General features: G+C 43.9%; 1 protein-coding gene across 4 annotated transcripts in view; it reads left to right on the top strand.

Moving 5' to 3' along the window:
* Positions 1-19,060, top strand: part of NT5C2 (5'-nucleotidase, cytosolic II) — a 149,219-nt gene that overhangs the window by 48,658 nt on the left and 81,501 nt on the right. Inside the window, exon 1 of one of the 4 annotated variants that reach the window (XM_075348611.1) lies at positions 14,410-14,492. The exons of the other annotated variants lie outside the window; for them this stretch is intronic. Within the exon in view, the coding sequence (XP_075204726.1) occupies positions 14,442-14,492 (51 nt within the window). The 5' untranslated portion in view covers positions 14,410-14,441. Of the gene's footprint in view, positions 1-14,409; positions 14,493-19,060 lie in introns of those variants that run through there. 4 annotated transcript variants of the gene reach the window in all.

The raw sequence follows: 19,060 nt of genomic DNA, 5'->3' as shown, positions 1-19,060 counted from the left end.
GGGGGGCACGGGCAGGGGCCATTATGGGAGCGCGCAGGAGCAATAACAAGAGCGCGCAGGGGCTGCAAGGTGAGCACAATACTCACCGCTCCTGCTCCGTGACGTGACAGCAGCGGCAGCAGCAGCGGTGGCGTGGTACCACTAGTACCAGCCAGTGCTGCACGCTGCAGACATGTTGGGGGAGGGTCCCCAGACTAGCACAGGCCTGGGGAGGGCGGCCACCAGCAAATCAAACCGCCCCACTGCACACTGATTGGAGCGATTGCGCGTCATAGCACGATCGCTCCAATCAGTGCTGCAGGGGCTGGGGGCGGCATGTTTGAGATCCACCTATGATCTGCTGTAGCTTCTACAGCATCTCATAGCCGGATCTCACTGTATCGCACTATTTCCGGTATTATTTTTACCGAAATCAGTGCGAAAGATGTGGTTGGCGGTTCAGATTTGAACAGCCAATCACATCGATCGTCGATGGGGGGTGGCGATGCAACCCCCCCTGGGGTGAAGCAAAGGTCCCCTGCTGTAAGAAACAGCAGGGGACATCATTTGAAAGCCGTTGCTTTGGCCACGGCAATCAAATGAAGTTTAGGCAGTAAAATTACGTCCTTGGTCGTTAAGTCACGTTAAAATAGGACGTAATTTTACTGCCCGCGGTCGTGAAGGGGTTGAAGAGTCTGCAGGAATCGCAACCTGCGAGTAGTACGGATATATTCACACACACACACACACACACACACACACACACACACACACACACACACACACACACTTCAACAAATCTGTGTGTATCTCTAGCTGTCTCCTTCATCTGAATGGGGGTTTAGCAATCCATTCGTTAGTAGCTCCAATCTGAAGTTTGACTTCTGACTCCCAGTCTGGTATGAATGCATTCGGGTTTGGCAAAATTTCTGCAACAAATGTGTCGCATGTGACTATTCTCTCATTGGCGATATTGAATGTACTCCAGTTTTTTAAAAATCTGTGTTAAAGTGTGTTTTCAGGGTTAAAACAAAATTAAAGTGCTGGACATAGTGTTTCCAATTATTATTTTTATTATTATTATGATGATTATTAATTTCTTCTTAATATTTAATAATAATATTGGGGTTTTTTTTATTTTTTTTTAACCCTCATTCCTCTGTCTGTTAAGTGTATTCCGTCTTTATCAGCAGAGACACCAAACACATTTCAGGAAGTACTGGTGGGGCTTTGTCTCTGTTCTGTCAAACTATATCAGGTATAGCAGAGAGCCTAGATTTCACTTTCAAAGTTGAGACCGTAGCAGATAAGGGAAATGAAGGTCCGGTACCTAAAATACTGGCAGAATGTTGTTGTGATAGGAACCGCCTACTTGAAAAAAAGAGAATAGCAAATTACATACCATGAGAATTGGGGCATATTTTGCACATATTTCACTGATGGTTTTATTTAAAGGGAACCTTTCATCAGTTTTTTCCCTATTAAACCAAAAATATCACCTTCTGCAGCTCCTGGGCTGCATTCTAGGAAGGCGCACCTTGTTGCTGGTGTAAGGGCCCAGATGTTCCCTGCTATCCACCCCCACACAGTATCCACAGCTGATGGACAGTCCACAGACATGGTCTTGGGGATAACAGTTGCTTTAATATAGCAGGAACAAAGCAAATCAATACGGAATATATGTTTCACAGTCTCTCGTGGGTAGGCCACGGCAAATACAGCTTGGAGTTGAATGCTGAAGTGCAATTAGGGTACTGGAGCTTTAAGTGCACGATTTGTTTCAGAAATAATACTGGTATGCTTTAGGTTCAGAGTCTCTTGAGTTTAGAGGGTAGATATGATAAGATTGTACAGACCTGGAGTCCTGGGGTTAATTTCACTGCTAGTTCAGACACGTGCAGTACTTGTAAGCAAATGAAGACAGTTGCCCAGCGTGCTACGGGGAGCAGACGGCTGGTGCGTGGACAATGGCATGAAAGCCACTAATATTGCAGTGGGGCAGGAGACCCTCAAACTTCTCCAATCTGCGTGCAGTAGGGTCTGGTATATAGTCAGTATGCCCTACTGTCTGAAGAGATGCACAATGTCAGGATAGGAAGCCTTCAGCATATTGGCTGTAAACATCAGGAAATGATGAAATTCTAGGCCTCGGGCCTAGGAGGAGTCTTGTGGTGAAGAGATTCTCCACATAATGTCTTCCCTCAGAGGAGACTCAGCCAGACCCAGCTCATTCCAGTTGTTTCTAGACAGAGGCTGGAGAATAGCTCCACCTATTGAGCCATGTGACCAAGAACTAGCCAATAGGATAACACCCAATGAACACTTCAGATTCTTACAGTTTTCACCAGTAGATGGTGCTAGAACACAACAAATGAAAAATGCTTTACTTATAACATATAGCATAATATTACATATAAGTAAATGTACTTAAAGAAACAGACACAATCTGGACCGGGCCACTACATACTCCCCCTCTGAAGGTGAGCCGTCCTCGGTGATTGTGCGAGTGGAGGACTGCTAAGAAAGGAAGGAAATATATATTTAAGGCACAGTAACAATAAGGCAATGAACAAATGCAAAACATGAATGTGGTAGTGCCAATATGAGAGTCTCTTTCCGCAATATACTATCGTCCATATGAAAGGCTCTGGAAAGGCACTTTAGTGGTCCAGTCTATAAGTCCATGGCTGTATACAGAAAATTGTGCAAATAATAAACAATGTGCTTGGTATTACTCAGGTGCAGAGGCTTAAACATTACTAAACTGACCATCCAGCTAAATAAATAAGCACAAGATTATATACTCATGGAAAAGGATATGACCTTTTAGTCTCTGTAGCGGGCTGGAAGTGTTCCTTTTGTGCTTCGCTCTGAACGCCTCAACACTTGATCTTCCTCTTGAGCAGGAAAGATATTGTTTGCTGGCTCAGGTGAAGTTGGCAGAGGAGCAGCAACTGGAGCAGGAACCGAGACGGGGACATATTGATAGCATGGAAGGATAAATTGAGTGTTGTAGAGGAACTCTTCCACAGTAGGTTGTCTGGCTGGTGTTTCCATTGCAGGAATTGGTGTGTAGACCGGCAAGACTTGTGGAGGAGGTGATGACATCACCAGTAGATCCTCTTTGGTGCATAGCTTCATGCGGTTCCTGTGCACTGTCTGTGGGGCCATTCCGGGTTTATTCACTTCATAGACATCTGACTCAGGATATGGGATAGCTGTAACTGTGTATGGCTCTGTTTCCCAGAGTGAGTCGAGTTTTCCTGTACGGTGGTACTTCTTTAGCCATACCTTGTCTCCAACTTGAAGTGGGGAAGCATTAGCTCTTTGATTGTAGCTCTCTTCTTGTTGACGGTGAGCTTCACCCATGCGGTAATCAACAATCTGTTGGGCTTCGTGTATTCTTCGCTGATGCTCTGAGACACAATCCGTTTTTGGCAGGGGATTGATCACGTCAGGGACTTGGATTCCAAGAGAACGATCTTTTGGGAGCTGACTTGGTCTTCCAAACATCAGATAATATGGCGAGTAGCCTGTGGAACAGTGGACAGTATTGTTGTAGATTTCCACTAACTCGTCAAGCAATTGAGGCCATTCAGCTTGTTTGGTAACAGATGCTGTTCGCAGCATATTGATGAAGGTCTGATTGACTTTCTCACAGAGGCCATTCCCTTGGGGATGATAGGCGGTTGTTCTCAGCTTTTTGCACTCATGGAATTGGCAGAGTTCTTGAAATAATTGTGACTCAAAGGCAGATCCACGATCTGTGAGGACTGCTTCTGGGCAACCGTAATGTCTCACATATTCACGGACGGTAGAAGGTGATAGCTGTAGTCCGAGCTGTAAGGTCTTTTACTGGCACAACAGCAACCCACTTAGTATAGTGATCCACCATGGTTAAGGCATACGTGTAGCCTGAACGAGTTTGTGCTAGCTTCACATGATCAAGAGCGACTAGCTTGTTTGGTTTCTGAGAATGGATTGGATGAAGAGGAGCTCTGGCATCTTTCTTATCGACTTTGGTGAGGTTGCAAGCTGGACATTCACTACACCAATTTTCTATGTCTGACCGCATCCCAATCCAATAGAAGCGTTGGCGTATGGTGGCTTCAGTTTTGTGCACGCCAAAGTGCCCAGACTGGTCGTGGTAGGCATCAAGAACAATTCTGGCATCTCGCCGTGGGATTAGAATCTGATGTAACCTTTCACCTGAAATCGGGTCTAAGGTATTGTGCAGGATCAAGCCCTTTTGAATGAAGAGTCTTTTGTGCTGTCTCCAGAGACGATTAAGCTCAACATCAGGACATCTTCAGCGTCGTCTGAAAGGTATTCTCCCAGTAGTCAGGTAATCCTAGATCTCACCTAGGACACGAGACTCCCATATCCATCTTTGTGGATATTGGAATAGGTCAGGTTTCTGTGGAGAAGCATCATCAGTTTGTGTAGCAGCAACATCATTTTGTGTAGCAAACCTTTGATAGAAGGGAGGCATCTCAACATCTTCCCACAGATCTTCCTCAGGAGGCTCTTCTCCTTCGGGCAAACGGGATAACATATCAGCATTGATGTAGATCTTGCCACTGCGATACTTAATATCAAAGCAGAAATTCGCTAATCTTGAAGCACATCTCTGTTCAAGAGCAACTAGCCGTGCAGTATTGAGATGAGTGAGAGGATTATTGTCCGTGTAAACAGTGAAGGGTGTAGCAGCGAGGAAATCTTTGAACTTCTCTGTGACTGCCCACACAAGAGCTAGCAGCTCTAACTTGAACGAACTGTAATTGCTATCGTTTTTCTCTGCACCTCTCAAGCTTCGGCTGGCATATGCAATGACAGAGAACTTGTGATAGTACCGCTCCGAGGCCTTGGTGGCTGGCATCCGTGTAGACACGGAAAGGATGATGGTAGTCAGGGTACGCCAGAATTGGAGGTGAAGTCAATAGACTTTTCAACATCTGAAAGGGAGTTTCTTGTCGCGCAGACTAATTAATTGGAAGTCTTCTGTCGTAGTTTTCTCTAGGGCAACCTCGTAGGAGCTCTGTAAGGGGTTCTGCTATTTGCGCAAAATGAGGTATGAAGCGGCGGTAGTAGCCCGCAAAAGCTAGGAAACTTCTGATTTCTTTGACTGTTCTTGGGGTGTTCCAGTTGTTCACAGCTGAGATCTTTTCAGGGTCAGGGTGGATACCTTCGGCACTTACAACATGACCCAGGTAGTTGACTTTCGGCTTGAGCAGATGACACTTTGACGGTTTTAGTTTCAGGCCATGTTCAATAAGTACCTGGAATACTTCTGCAAGGTGGCATTAGGTGGTCTTCATAAGTGCGAGAGTATACGACAACATCATCAAGATATAACAGAACGCTCTGGAAGTTGAGGTGACCAAGACCTCTTTCCATGAGTCGCTGAAATGTAGCAGGGGCGTTGCATAACCCAAACGGCATACCGTTAAACTCAAAGAGTCCCATTGGGGTGGTGAAAGCTGTCTTCTCTCTATCCTCAGGAGCCATGGGTACTTGCCAGTAACCGCTGGTTAAATCAAGAGTGGAGAAGTATGCAGCTGAGCCAAGAGCGGTGATGGATTCTTCAATCCGTGGAAGAGGATAGGCATCTTTGTGTGTAACATTATTCAACTTTCGGTAGTCGACACAAAATCTGATGTTACCATCCTTTTTCTTCACCAGGACTATGGGTGCAACCCATGGGCTTTGACTTTCTCGGATGACTTCAGAATCTTTCATCTCTAACAGCTTCTTTACTTGTTGATAGTTAGCAGGAGGTACTGGACGATGTCTTTCTTTGATAGGAGGATGATCACCTGTGTTGATCTTGTGCTGGATCAGAGTAGTCTTGCCGAAGTCATGGGGGTGTTTGCTGAAAGCTTGGCTGTGTCGCTTAGCAAGTTTAGTTACACCATTGATTTATTCGATAGGAGTGTTAGCATCTCCAACATTAAGTTCATTCCACCAGAAGGTAGTGGGTGTATTAGAGCCTTTGGGAGTGGCTTTTAATGACTTTTGATGCGCAAGTGTCTCTTCATCTATGATGTCTTCTGGATCAAGACTATACAGTTGAGCAACTGAATTAAACTTGTATAGCTCGATAGGAATATCACTTAGGTTGACTAGCCGTACTGGTACTCTACCGTTTGAGACGGTGACAATACTTCTGGCAGCTTTTACCAGGGGCTGTCCTTCAATCTGGATGGAGTCAAGAAGAGCTACATAGTCCTCATTGTCAATTCCTGGTCGAGCTCGACACCAGACTAGAGTCTCGCTGTTGGCTGAGAGGGTAACTGGTCGTGCGTCGGTGATTCGAACACGGCAGATCTGACCTTTACTGTTGGCAAACTGCTGTTGGGCGCAGAGCACTTTGATAGTCTGCTGAACAGCTTGCCTGTAAGGGGAAGAAGCAGAAGGGAGAGAAGCATGCAAGGCAGCGAGCAATTCAGTAAACACATGGCGAATGACATTCGTGCCTAACACTACTGCTGTTGTATCTCCCTCAGCCTCAGTAACAATTACACCTTGACCTGGTAACTTGCGATCACCAATTTGGATTGTGGGTTCCCAGTAGCCTAGCTGGGAAATAGGTTGACCATTACTTGCAATTAAGTCTAACTTTGCTTTACCCACTGGATTCAGGAGATCAAAGTCCCAATTCCCAAGGCTCGTCGCTCAATTGTGGTGATTTGTAAACCAGTGTCCACTAAAGCTTCTAGAGGTACACCATCGATACATATGGTTATATACGGGCATTTGGAGATGAACCGGGAAATCCATTTTGATTGTCCCTTTGGGCCCTTGTATTCACCTCCCGAGGGATGGCCCTTGGCCTCGGGGGTGTCCCGTTTAACTTATAACATTGATACTTGTAGTGTCCAAGACGCTCACAATAAGTACAGTACACACAATCACCAGATGGAGGCCTTCCAGGAGGGGGCCTATCAGGACTTGACCTACTAGAATGTGGCTCTTGGACAATGTCCGATTTACAGATAATTCACATGATGCAGGGGGTTGACCTTTTAGCTCCTTTAAGGCTTGGCATACGGATTCAAGGACTTGGACAAGTGCATCCGTGGTAGGAGGTGCATGAATGAGAGTAGGGGCTTGCACAGACTGTGTGGCCTGCATAGGGGAAACAGGTGAAAGAGGAGATACAGTAGAAGTTCCAGCAGCAAGGTCTGAGGATCGAGGCGCAAGAGCATAGCTGGTACAAGGTGAGTCAGTACCCACTACTCGCAGGGCTAGAGCTTTAAAGTCTAAGAAAGTCATGTTTGGATTTTGTGCTGCTAGCATGTGGAGTTGACTTTGTACTAGCCTGGAGTCTACACCTTCTATGAATCTGTCGGTGAGTCTATTTGCTGTAAGGCCCTGTATGCAGACTGAAGGGCTAGTGCGTAGTCCCTAAGAGTCTCACCTGGTCCCTGACGTCTGTTGTAAAATTTGAGACGAACCTCGGTGGGTGATTGGCGTTCAAATTCTTTTCTCAGGCGGGTAAGGATCTGTTCTACATTGGTTTTCTCAGTAGATGGCCAGGAACGGACTTCCTCAGCAGCTGGTCCATCAAGCTGTCCCAGGAGAAGTTGTACCTGCTGATGGGGAGAAAGTGAGAAAAGCTCAAGAGTATGCATCATCTTTTCTTTGAACCCAGCAAGTGTATGAGGATCTCCTCTGTAGCTTGGGAGACTAGAGGTTCCAATGAAGAATGGCATGCCGGTAGCCATGACTGGGGCTGGAACTGGGTTGGTGGCATTAGCCCGTTCCACTGGAGCACTAGCTGATGAGGATGATGATACAGAGTTAACAGATTCTGCCTGGCCATTATGAAGAGGTTCAGACATTTTGGTGATGATGCAAGTACTGTCTCTTTAAAAATAATGATGACACTGTAGCTTTAAGGGATGCACTGTTATGCGTCAACACAGTCTCTGAGATGGAAGGCTCCCCCTCTTGAAAATAGCACTGCGGTGAATGAGGATTTGCACTTATTTGAGTAACTTGAAAGGCAGCAGAGTAGAAGAGCTGGTGCAGGTGCTGTTAACCCCAGCATGAAACAGGAAACAGTCTCTGGCAGTATTCACTGGCAAGATAGAGGTTAATGAGCAATGCTGAGACTTGTAGTGCAGTAAGAGAAGATAGGCACAGAGGAATGATCCTGTTCGTGACGCCAAATTCAACCTTTGTAAGGGCCCAGATGTTCCCTGCTATCCACCCCCACACAGTATCCACAGCTGATGGACAGTCCACAGACACGGTCTTGGGGATAACAGTTGCTTTAATGTAGCAGGAACAAAGCAAATCAATACGGAATACAGTGCCTACAAGTAGTATTCAACCCCCTGCAGATTTAGCAGGTTTACACATTCGGAATTAACTTGGCATTGTGACATTTGGACTGTAGATCAGCCTGGAAGTGTGAAATGCACTGCAGCAAAAAAGAATGTTATATCTTTTTTTATTTTTTTTTTAAATTGTGAAAATTTTATTCAGAGGGTCATTTATTATTCAACCCCTCAAACCACAAGAATTCTGTTTTGGTTCCCCTAAAGTATTAAGAAGTATTTCAGGCACAAAGAACAATGAGCTTCACATGTTTGGATTAATTATCTCTTTTTCCAGCCTTTTCTGACTAATTAAGACCCTCCCCAAACTTGTGAACAGCACTCATACTTGGTCAACATGGGAAAGACAAAGGAGCATTCCAAGGCCATCAGAGACAAGATCGTGGAGGGTCACAAGGCTGGCAAGGGGTACAAAACCCTTTCCAAGGAGTTGGCCCTACCTGTCTCCTCTGTTGGGAGCATCATCCGGAAGTGGAAGGCTTATGGAACTACTGTTAGCCTTCCACGGCCTGGACAGCCTTTGAAAGTTTCCACCCGTGCCGAGGCCAGGCTTGTCCGAAGAGTCAAGGCTAACCCAAGGACAACAAGGAAGGAGCTCCGGGAAGATCTCATGGCAGTGGGGACATTGGTTTCAGTCAATACCATAAGTAACGTACTCCACCGCAATGGTCTCCGTTCCAGACGAGCCCGTAAGGTACCTTTTACTTTCAAAGCGTCATGTCAAGGCTCGTCTACAGTTTGCTCATGATCACTTGGAGGACTCTGAGACAGACTGGTTCAAGGTTCTCTGGTCTGATGAGACCAAGATCGAGATCTTTGGTGCCAACCACACACGTGACGTTTGGAGACTGGATGGCACTGCATACGACCCCAAGAATACCATCCCTACAGTCAAGCATGGTGGTGGCAGCATCATGCTGTGGGGCTGTTTCTCAGCCAAGGGGCCTGGCCATCTGGTCCGCATCCATGGGAAGATGGATAGCACGGCCTACCTGGAGATTTTGGCCAAGAACCTCCGCTCCTCCATCAAGGATCTTAAGATGGGTCGTCATTTCATCTTCCAACAAGACAACGACCCAAAGCACACAGCCAAGAAAACCAAGGCCTGGTTCAAGAGGGAAAAAATCAAGGTGTTGCAGTGGCCTAGTCAGTCTCCTGACCTTAACCCAACTGAAAACTTGTGGAAGGAACTCAAGATTAGCCCCTTCAGCCCCCGGGCATTTTCCGTTTTTGTTTTTTGCTCCCCTTCTTCCGAGAGGCGTAACTTTTTTATTTTTCCATCAATCTTGCCATATAAGGGCTTGTTTTTTGCGGGCCGAGTTGTACTTTTAAATGAAACCATAAGTTTTACCATATAGTGTACTGGAAAACGGCAAAAAAATTCCAAGTGCGGAAAAATTGCAAAAAAAGTGGGATTGTACAATAGTTTTTGGGATATTTTATTCACAGTGTTCACTATATGGTAAAACTGATGTATGGGTATGATGCCTCAGGTCGGTGCGAGTTTGTAGACACCAAACATGTATAGGTTTACTTGTATCTAAGGGGTTAAAAAAAATTCACAAGCTTGTCCAAAAAACGTGGCGCACGTTTTGCGCCATTTTCCAAAACCCGTAGCGTTCTCATTTTTCAGGATCTGAGGCTCAGTGATGGCTTATTTTTTGCGTCTCGACCTGACGTTCTTAACGGTACCATTTTTGCGCAGATGCTACGCTTTGATCGCCTGTTATTGCATTTTGCGCAAAATTTGCGGCGACCAAAAACGTAATTTTGGCGTTTGGAATTTTTTTGCCGCTACGCCGTTTACTGATCAGATTCATTGATTTTATATTTTGATAGATCGGGCATTTCTGAACGGGGCGATACCAAATATGTGTGTATTTTTTATTTTTTTAACCCTTTAATTTTCAATGGGGTGAAAGGGGGGTGATTTGAACTTTTAGGTTTTTTTTATTTTTTTTTAATTTTTTAAAACTTTTTTTTTTACTTTTTTTTTTTTTTTATTTTACTAGTCCCCCTAGGGGGCTATTGCGATCAGCAATCCGATCGCTCTGCACTATCTGCAGATCTCAGCTACAGAGCTGAGAACTGCAGATTTGCTGCTTCACTTTCAATGCCGGCTGTATTCCGGCATTGAGAGGAAGTGACTCATGTTAGCTACAGGCGTCATCACATGACCCTGTGCTACCATGGCAACCGCCGAAAGTCACGTGATCATGTCACGTGACTTCCGGTGGGGGCGGGGTAAGTCACTGTCATGGCGGCGCCCATATACATATCGCTGCCAAGACTTTGGCAGCGAAATGTAAGGGGTTAATGGCCGCGGGTGGAAGCGATTCCACCCGCGGCTAGCAGGCACACATATCAGCTGTTGATAACAGCTGATATGTGCGCCGATCGCCGCCGGCGGCAGGGGGCGGGGCTTACCGGCACACGATCCATGACGTATCTAGTACGTCATGGGTCGTTAAGGGGTTAAAGTCCACATGAGACACCCAAAGAACCTAGATAACTTGGAGAAGATCTGCATGGAGGAGTGGGCCAAGATAACTGCAGAGACCTGTGCCAGCCTGATCAGGTCTTATAAAAGACGATTATTAGCTGTAATTGCAAACAAGGGTTATTCCACAAAATATTAAACCTAGGGGTTGAATAATAATTGACCCACACTTTTATGTTGAAAATTTATTAAAATTTAACTGAGCAACATAATTGTTGGTTTGTAAGATTTATGCATCTGTTAATAAATCCTGCTCTTGTTTGAAGTTTGCAGGCTCTAACTTATTTGCATCTTATCAAACCTGCTAAATCTTCAGGGGGTTGAATACTACTTGTAGGCACTGTATATGTTTCACAGTCTCTCGTGGGTAGGCCACGACAAATACAGCTTGGAGTTGAATGCTGAAGTGCAATTAGGGTACTGGAGCTTTAAGTGCACGATTTGTTTCAGAATTAATACTGGTATGCTTTAGGTTCAGAGTCTGAGTTTAGAGGGTAGATATGATAAGATTGTACAGACCTGGAGTCCTGGGGTTAATTTCACTGCTAGTTCAGACACGTGCAGTACTTGTAAGCAAATGAAGACAGTTGCCCAGCGTGCTACGGGGAGCGGACGGCTGGTGCGTGGACAATGGCATGAAAGCCACTAATATTGCAGTGGGGCAGGAGACCCTCAAACTTCTCCAATCTGCGTGCAGTAGGGTCTGGTATATAGTCAGTATGCCCTACTGTCTGAAGAGATGCACAATGTCAGGATAGGAAGCCTTCAGCATATTGGCTGTAAACATCAGGAAATGATGAAATTCTAGGCCTCGGGCCTAGGAGGAGTCTTGTGGTGAAGAGATTCTCCACATAATGTCTTCCCTCAGAGGAGACTCAGCCAGACCCAGCTCATTCCAGTTGTTTCTAGACAGAGGCTGGAGAATAGCTCCACCTATTGAGCCATGTGACCAAGAACTAGCCAATAGGATAACACCCAATGAACACTTCAGATTCTTACAGTTTTCACCAGTAGATGGTGCTAGAACACAACAAATGAAAAATGCTTTACTTATAACATATAGCATAATATTACATATAATTAAATGTACTTAAAGAAACAGACACAATCCGGACCGGGCCACTACACTGGCCCCCCTTGCAGACCCCTAAAAGAACTTAAAATCTTAGAGTTTCCTATGCAAATGAGTTTGGTTGGCCAGATGGGAGGGCTCTAACTTGTCTCCTGTCGCCCCTCCTGCCGCTACTCACCGTCCCCCAGGCATGATTTAAATGGATGACGCCGCCCCTGTCTTAGTGCACGCTGCTGGAGTCTTGCGCAGGCGCATTTCGCTGTGCCCCTATCGCGGGGCTGAGCATAAACTTTCCCTCGCACAAGCGCCGATGATGTAGTTGCGCAGGCCAACCAAACTCATTTGCATAGGAAACATCCATTTAAATCATGCCTGGGGGACGGTAAGTAGCGGCAGGAGGGGAGACAGGAGACAAGTTAGAGCCCTCCCATCTGGCCAACCAAACTCATTTGCATAGGAAACGGTAAGATTTTATAAAGTTCTTTTAGGGGTCTCAAAGGGGGGCCAGCAACAATGTACACCTTCCTAGAATGCAGCCCAGGAGCTGCAGAAGGGGATATTTTTGGTTAGGGAAAAAACTGATGACAGGTTTCCTTTAAAGGGAATTGGTCACCAGGTATTTAACACCTAATCTGAGAGCAGCATAATATAGGGGCACTTACTTGGCTGCTTAGTGTAGTTTTGATAGTCTACTGCTGATTAATCAGTTAGTTTATCATTACTGGACTACTTGGCGTGCTGCAGGTAGTCCAGCATATTCATGAGCACTGTATAACTGCTAGATCTGAAGCAGAGAAAACATTGATTTTATCAAATATGACAGCAAACGGCTCATTAAGTGACACATCGCTGGAATCAGGCTCTCTGTCACTACATTATGCTGCTCCCAGATGGGGGAGCAAAAGCCTGGTGACAGATTCCCTTTAAAGGGAATCTGTCACCAGGATTTTACTACCTCATCTGACCGCAACATAATCTAGGCAAGGAGATTCTGAATCAAACGGTGTATCACATAGATTACGGAGTGAAGCCGTTCTCACATAATCAAAGAATTGCGTTTTTAGCATGTAGCAGAGCTGGGAGAGCTGCCCCTGCCCATACCAGATTTTCACTAGAGATTGACACCTCAGGGTCAATGCACAATCCCAGCAGGGATGCCTGACTTCTCTGCACATGCCTTTCTAGTCCTGCAATGTTAATCATGGGGTAATAAAGCCATTAGTTTGAAGGGAAGCAACCAGCTGGTTTATCACATATAAAGTACAGGCAGTGTAATACGGGCGCTAAGGTGTTGATACAAATCTTACCTTTTGGTTTAGAGATTCGATGCTTGCAAAATTCTTTATCAAACATTAAGAAATGATGTCATTGGTGCAGTGGTTTGAGCACCAGGGCAGGACTTCGTGGGCCAGGTACTCAGGAATGCTTCCTCCTCCTGGTTCGCCTCCTCTTCTTTATTATAGTTTTGCGCGTACTGCGATCTCCAGTGCCATTTTACTGACGACACTGTGGAGATAACGGAGTGGTGGCGGCGCATGCGCTGATTAAAAAGGAAATTCAATCTGCGCGTGCACCAATGCCCCACATATTTGTCTCCACAGTGTCTTCAATAAAATGGCTTTGAGGATCGCGGTATGTGCACACTCTGATCACAGCCCTATTTTATTGAAGACCCCGTTACACTAGCAATGCGCATGCGCCGCCAACAGCGCAAAATTTTAACCTGCTGGGTGTTTCCCTTTAAGTAAACAATAGCACACACACAAATAAGAGAAGCACAGCTGCATTTTGTTTTTGAACCATAACAGCCTGCTGTCCTCAGCTTACATAGCAAAAACCTGACAGCTTCCCTTTAAGTCACTTTCATCTTAGTGTTGGGGGTGAGGGTAAACAGGTCTGTGTCTTTCCTACAGGGTCTGTATAAAAGGACAGGTACACTTTAAGAGGAGATCGAGAATTATTTCAGGAGAAATTAAAGTATTTACTAAAATTAGACCTGTGAGGAAAGCTGACACATCTTCTCTCAAGTACCTCTGTCTTGACTTTGCTTGACCTTTTTGTGTTCAAGAGGCAGTAATGAAGTCAAACAATGGGTGGCTTTTTTTTTTTTTTTTTCCAATGTCCATGTCTGAGACGTTAACACGGCTTCTATTTTTAATGGAATATCGATATGGTTACTAAATGCTGCTATTTTAAATGCTCCGCGGGTCTCCCTGCCAGCTCCTGATTTAAACGCCTCATTTGCAGCCTCGGTGCCAGCGGGGGGAATGACAGGTGTCCTTTATTTTCATAAATAGCCGGTAATAAAGAGCCGCCACTCTCCTAACAACAACATTGCCAGTTGGATTATCAAGATGATGAGACGCGGCTATTCAGTGAGTGTAAATCATTTCTGCGCTCGGCGGAGAGGATACGCTCCACTTCTGCCGCACGCACGCCGATTTATTAGGGTTCACGGCAAAAATAGATTGTCAATGAAGGAAGAAGCTTCGTATTACAGAGCTCGCGTCCGTTCTCATTGACTGCGTGCCCAGTCTGGTAGGAAATGTCTGCGTTATTTATGAATGTGCCGTTTCCATCTCTTCACTTCAAGATGGTAACTTATTATTTTTCTTTTTTTCCACTTTTTTAATTTTTTTTTTAATACTAGTAATAAATTTATAATTGTAAAAATAATACTGTAAATGTCGCAAAAGATCTTGTGCAGATGCAGAGTTTTTTTTTTTTCTTGTTTTTTTTTTTTTTTCCTCTACACCTATAATTCTGTTTTTAATCAGCCATAGGGGATGTGCGTAATGCTTTTGTTACTTCTACAGATAAGATGGCTATGTAATAAAAAAAAAATAAAAAAAATCTAGACATAAATATTGAAAACCTCTTTAAATACTTAAATAATATTCATTGCAACTGCTTTTTTTTTTGTTTTTGCTTTTTTTTTTTCCTTTTAGAGGTTATGTACAATTTTTGACATGGAAATGATGATTTTATAAGTTAGTGGCTACTTTTTTTTTTTTTATTTAGTTAATAAATTGTAGTGAGGAAGTTGTGTGCCATATTACATTTCTTCAGACCCCCAGGTTGTGGAATCTCACAAACCTCTGCAACCCCCCCTCCCCCCCTCCATATAGTGAAAGTGTGAATTCTCGCATGTCGTCTCAAGATCTGTACTAAATCGCTGTTGCTACATCCTTTACTAAGCTGCTACCGCTCGGCAACATCAGTAGAGCGATTATAATACTTATAATACTCGAAAATACACTGTGTACACACACCCTAAAAGTATTTTATCACTTTTTGTATGCTTTTTTTTATGCTTGCTTTTCTCTCAAAACTGTAATCAAACCCTTATGTCAAAGTCAGTGAGAAGCCTGAAGTGTAGTGCATGTGTTTTTTTTTTTTTTTTTTTCCTTTGCAGATTTGGTGTAGAATATAATCTGCAGCATGTCAGTTCTTTCTGCATTTTACCTGCATTTTTCACAATTGAAAGCAATGGAAAAAAAAAGCATCAAAACCCCGCATTTTTGCTTTGCGTTTTTCCTGCCAAGAGATGCAGAGATGAGGCACAAACTTCTGCAACCAAATACTTAACGTGCACACCTAGTCTTACAGTAGTGGTTTTCCTTATTAGCAGAGGGGCTTTTACTTGTTTTCCTATAATAAAAAAATAAAATAAATCTTTATTTTTATATAGCGCTAACATATTCCGCAGCGCTTTACATACATTAGGAACACTGTCCCCATTGGGGCTCACAATCTAAATTCCCTATCTGTATGTTTTTGGAGTGTGGGAGGAAACCGGAGAACCCGGAGGAAACCCACGCAAACACGGGGAGAACATACAAACTCCTTGCAGATGGTGTCCTTGGTGGGATTCGAACTCAGGACCCCAGCGCTGCAAGGCTGCAGTGCTAACCACTGAGCCACAGTGCTGCCCTAATAACGCTTGTTGTTCCCTGTAAATTTTTTTTTTTTAAAGGGAATCTGTCACCAGGTTTTTGCTCCTCCATCTGAGAGCAGCATAATGTAGAGACAGAGACCCTGATTCCAGCAATGTCACTTACTGAGTTGTTTGCTGTTATTTTGTTTTCTCTGCTGCAGATCTAGCAGTTATACAGAGGCCATGAATATGCTGTTAGTCTTGTAATGATAAAATCACTGTTTAATCATCAGTAGATTATCAAAACTACACTAAACAGCCAAGTAAGTGACACATCGCTGGAATCAGGATCTCGGTCTCTACATTATGCTGCTCTCAGATTAGGTGGCAAAAACCTGGTGACAGATTCCCTTTAACACTAGAACTACTGAGGTAGTCATTTTGACTACTTTGCACCATGTATTTCTATATAGGTGTCACGAGTCCAGTAGTTCTAGTGTTAAAAGCTGCATCCGGCAATTTAAACTGGGATATTTACAAAGATAGAGGTTTATAGCATGCTAGCTTGTTTTTGCTATTTTATTCCTGGGTGGAATCGGGGTCTCTGCCCCTACGTTATGCTGCTCAGGGATTAGGTGGCAAGAATGTGGTAACAGATTCCGTTTAACAGTGTTTTCACTTCTTTTATATTGATGACCTGTACTTTAGATGGGTCATCAGTATAAGAACTCTTTGCATCTCATTACCGCTGTTGCTGATAACAGCAGGGTACTCCCACCAATCCTATATTGATTTCCTAACCGATTAATACCGGCAGTTATTTTAAAAGTAGTGAACAACCCCTTTAATTTTGGAGTCCTAAAGCATTCTGTAAAAAAAAACCAAAATACAGGGCTGGACTTGGCTTTTGGATTTTCTTAGTTTATAGAGAGGGTATATAATGTGGATTACCCTAATATGGGGATATAACCGAAAATCATTTGACTGTAAGACCTGTAATATAGTTGTATAACATGCGTGTAACGGTTTCGTCACTCATTAGCTTTCTACAGGAGCCTGTATGGGGAACTGTACTAATATATCAGCTGTTATTTTACTGCAGGCAACCACTCCGATAGAATGTTTGTTTCTTTTATTTATTTTTTTTCCCCCTAAACAAAGGATGCTGTCATTTTTTAATTAAGGCTAGTTTCACACTTGCGTTGAACGGCATCCGTTGCATTGCGTCGTGTTGGGGGTGGTTCGTTTTTTTTCCTCTCAATAGCCGGCTGCCGGGCGCTCAGCTGATCGCTCTCAATAGCCGGCCGCCGGGCGTTCAGCTGATCGCTCTCAAAAGCCGGGCACTCGGCTTGAACGTTCGCCGAGAGACAAAATTAAAGTTTCTGTGATTGTAAAAATAAAATAAAATAAATGAGCATGTGCAGTGAAAAATTAAGGTTTCCGCCACTCAAAAAACGTTACATGCTGCGTTCCTTCCGCCCGGCGGAAGCAACGCAGGTACTTTTGGCACAATCCGTCATCCATACAAGTCTATGGGAAACAGCGGCATCCGTTAACGGATTCCGCTCTTTTCCAAAAGGGCGGATTGCGCCAAAAGATAAACAACACAAGTGTGAAAGTACCCTAATTAGAAAATTGATTCAACACACATTTACAATGCTGTTTCTAGTGTCCCTATCGAGTTTTTGGAATGACTTGCATCAGGATTAGGTGTAAGTTTTTCTAACTCTTTCCTGATCTCCGATCTCGTTTTTCCTGATTTCTAATGAAGGTTAAGAAGAAACTGTTATTAACAAATTCCCACTCCAGCTTACACACTGGAAGCCATTCTTTTAAACCAAATAAAAGTTTTATTGAGATGATACAAAGGCTGAGATACATTATGGACACAGCAAATTAAGTATTGATGTCCTATAAATCATCACTAGGAACACATGTAAACATACTTGGTACACTCTAGTAACAGTATGTAAAGTAAGTGTAGGACAGATGCCGAGAACGTGAATAGAATATCTCAAACATAGTCCCCCTCTCTCCCTGTTCCCGGGCCCCTTTGACATGTTTGGCAATCTTCCGGGAATTCTGAGTGTAACGTGAGCATTCTGGATGGGGTGTAATATTTATTATGAAGAATATATATAATTTTGTTGCCCTTTCAGTATAGTTAGGGGGCTTCTAAGGCGAGCGCCCATTGGCTATCACTTATTGGTCCTGCATCCGTCTCCCACTTGCCTTTCTGCAGGGAGTGAAGAACCATTACATGACCTGACAAGAAGCATGTCAGTGGCATATAACTTATGACTAAGGACTGCTTTTAATTTCCCCTGTTTGTCCGAAACGCGTAAAGCCGCTAGGCAAATCGCATGGCGATTTTTTTGGATGACCGGTGTACCTTCGTTTTAGATTTTCTAATAAAGTTCCAAGTCTTATATTACTACATTGGTGCTGAGTCCCAAACCCTTTTTCCTTTTCATATCTACAGTGGCATATAAGCCCAGAGCCAGGTGGATCCAGTAGCACCTGGGATAACAAAGTCTCACAGGATAATGGTGGACCAGGAAACAAGGTTTAAATAACAGGTCGCAATTGTAGGTAGCAGAAAAGGTAATAGTTTGGAAGGTTTAGCTCGGGAAGCACAACATTTTTTGGTCCAAAGGCCACATAGCCATATTGGACCAATCACAAGGACTGCAATTTTTTTTTTTTTTTTTAAAAGTGCTACGTGCAAAAATACATAATCAGTACATGAATACATCAGAAAAAAAACAAGTTTTGAGTATTTTAGGAGGATTTGAAAAGTGTGAACACGCTAGCTTAAACTGAGTTTTTGGAACAGAAACTCTCCAAATCCTCAATCTCCATTCTTTAAGTTTAACATAGCTATGAAGCACATTTTAGATTGCGTCATGTGTACAATATCAGAGCCACCATCGGTACATGAATGCAGCATCAGAGCCACCATCAGTACACACATGTTGTGCCAGAACCACCGCCACTACATGATTGCAGCACCAGAGCCACCGTCTGTACACAAATGCAGTGTTGGGATCAGTGATCAGTCAGTACACGAATGCAGTGCCAGAACCACCTTCTCTACTTGAATACAATGCTAGAACCAATGTCAGAACATGACTGCTGTGCCAAAACTACCATCCATACAGGACTACAGCACTAAGCTTAGTAGAGCGATCAACTATGTCAGTTCAACCCCATATATAATTGTATCACATGAACCTACAACTCCCAGTATGTCCTTAACTAGGGAGAAATACTGAGAGTTGTTGTTA

This window comes from Anomaloglossus baeobatrachus, chromosome 5 (genome assembly GCF_048569485.1).
Source record: "Anomaloglossus baeobatrachus isolate aAnoBae1 chromosome 5, aAnoBae1.hap1, whole genome shotgun sequence".
NCBI classification, from domain to species: domain Eukaryota; kingdom Metazoa; phylum Chordata; class Amphibia; order Anura; family Aromobatidae; genus Anomaloglossus; species Anomaloglossus baeobatrachus.
This window is presented reverse-complemented; position numbering and strand designations above follow the sequence as displayed.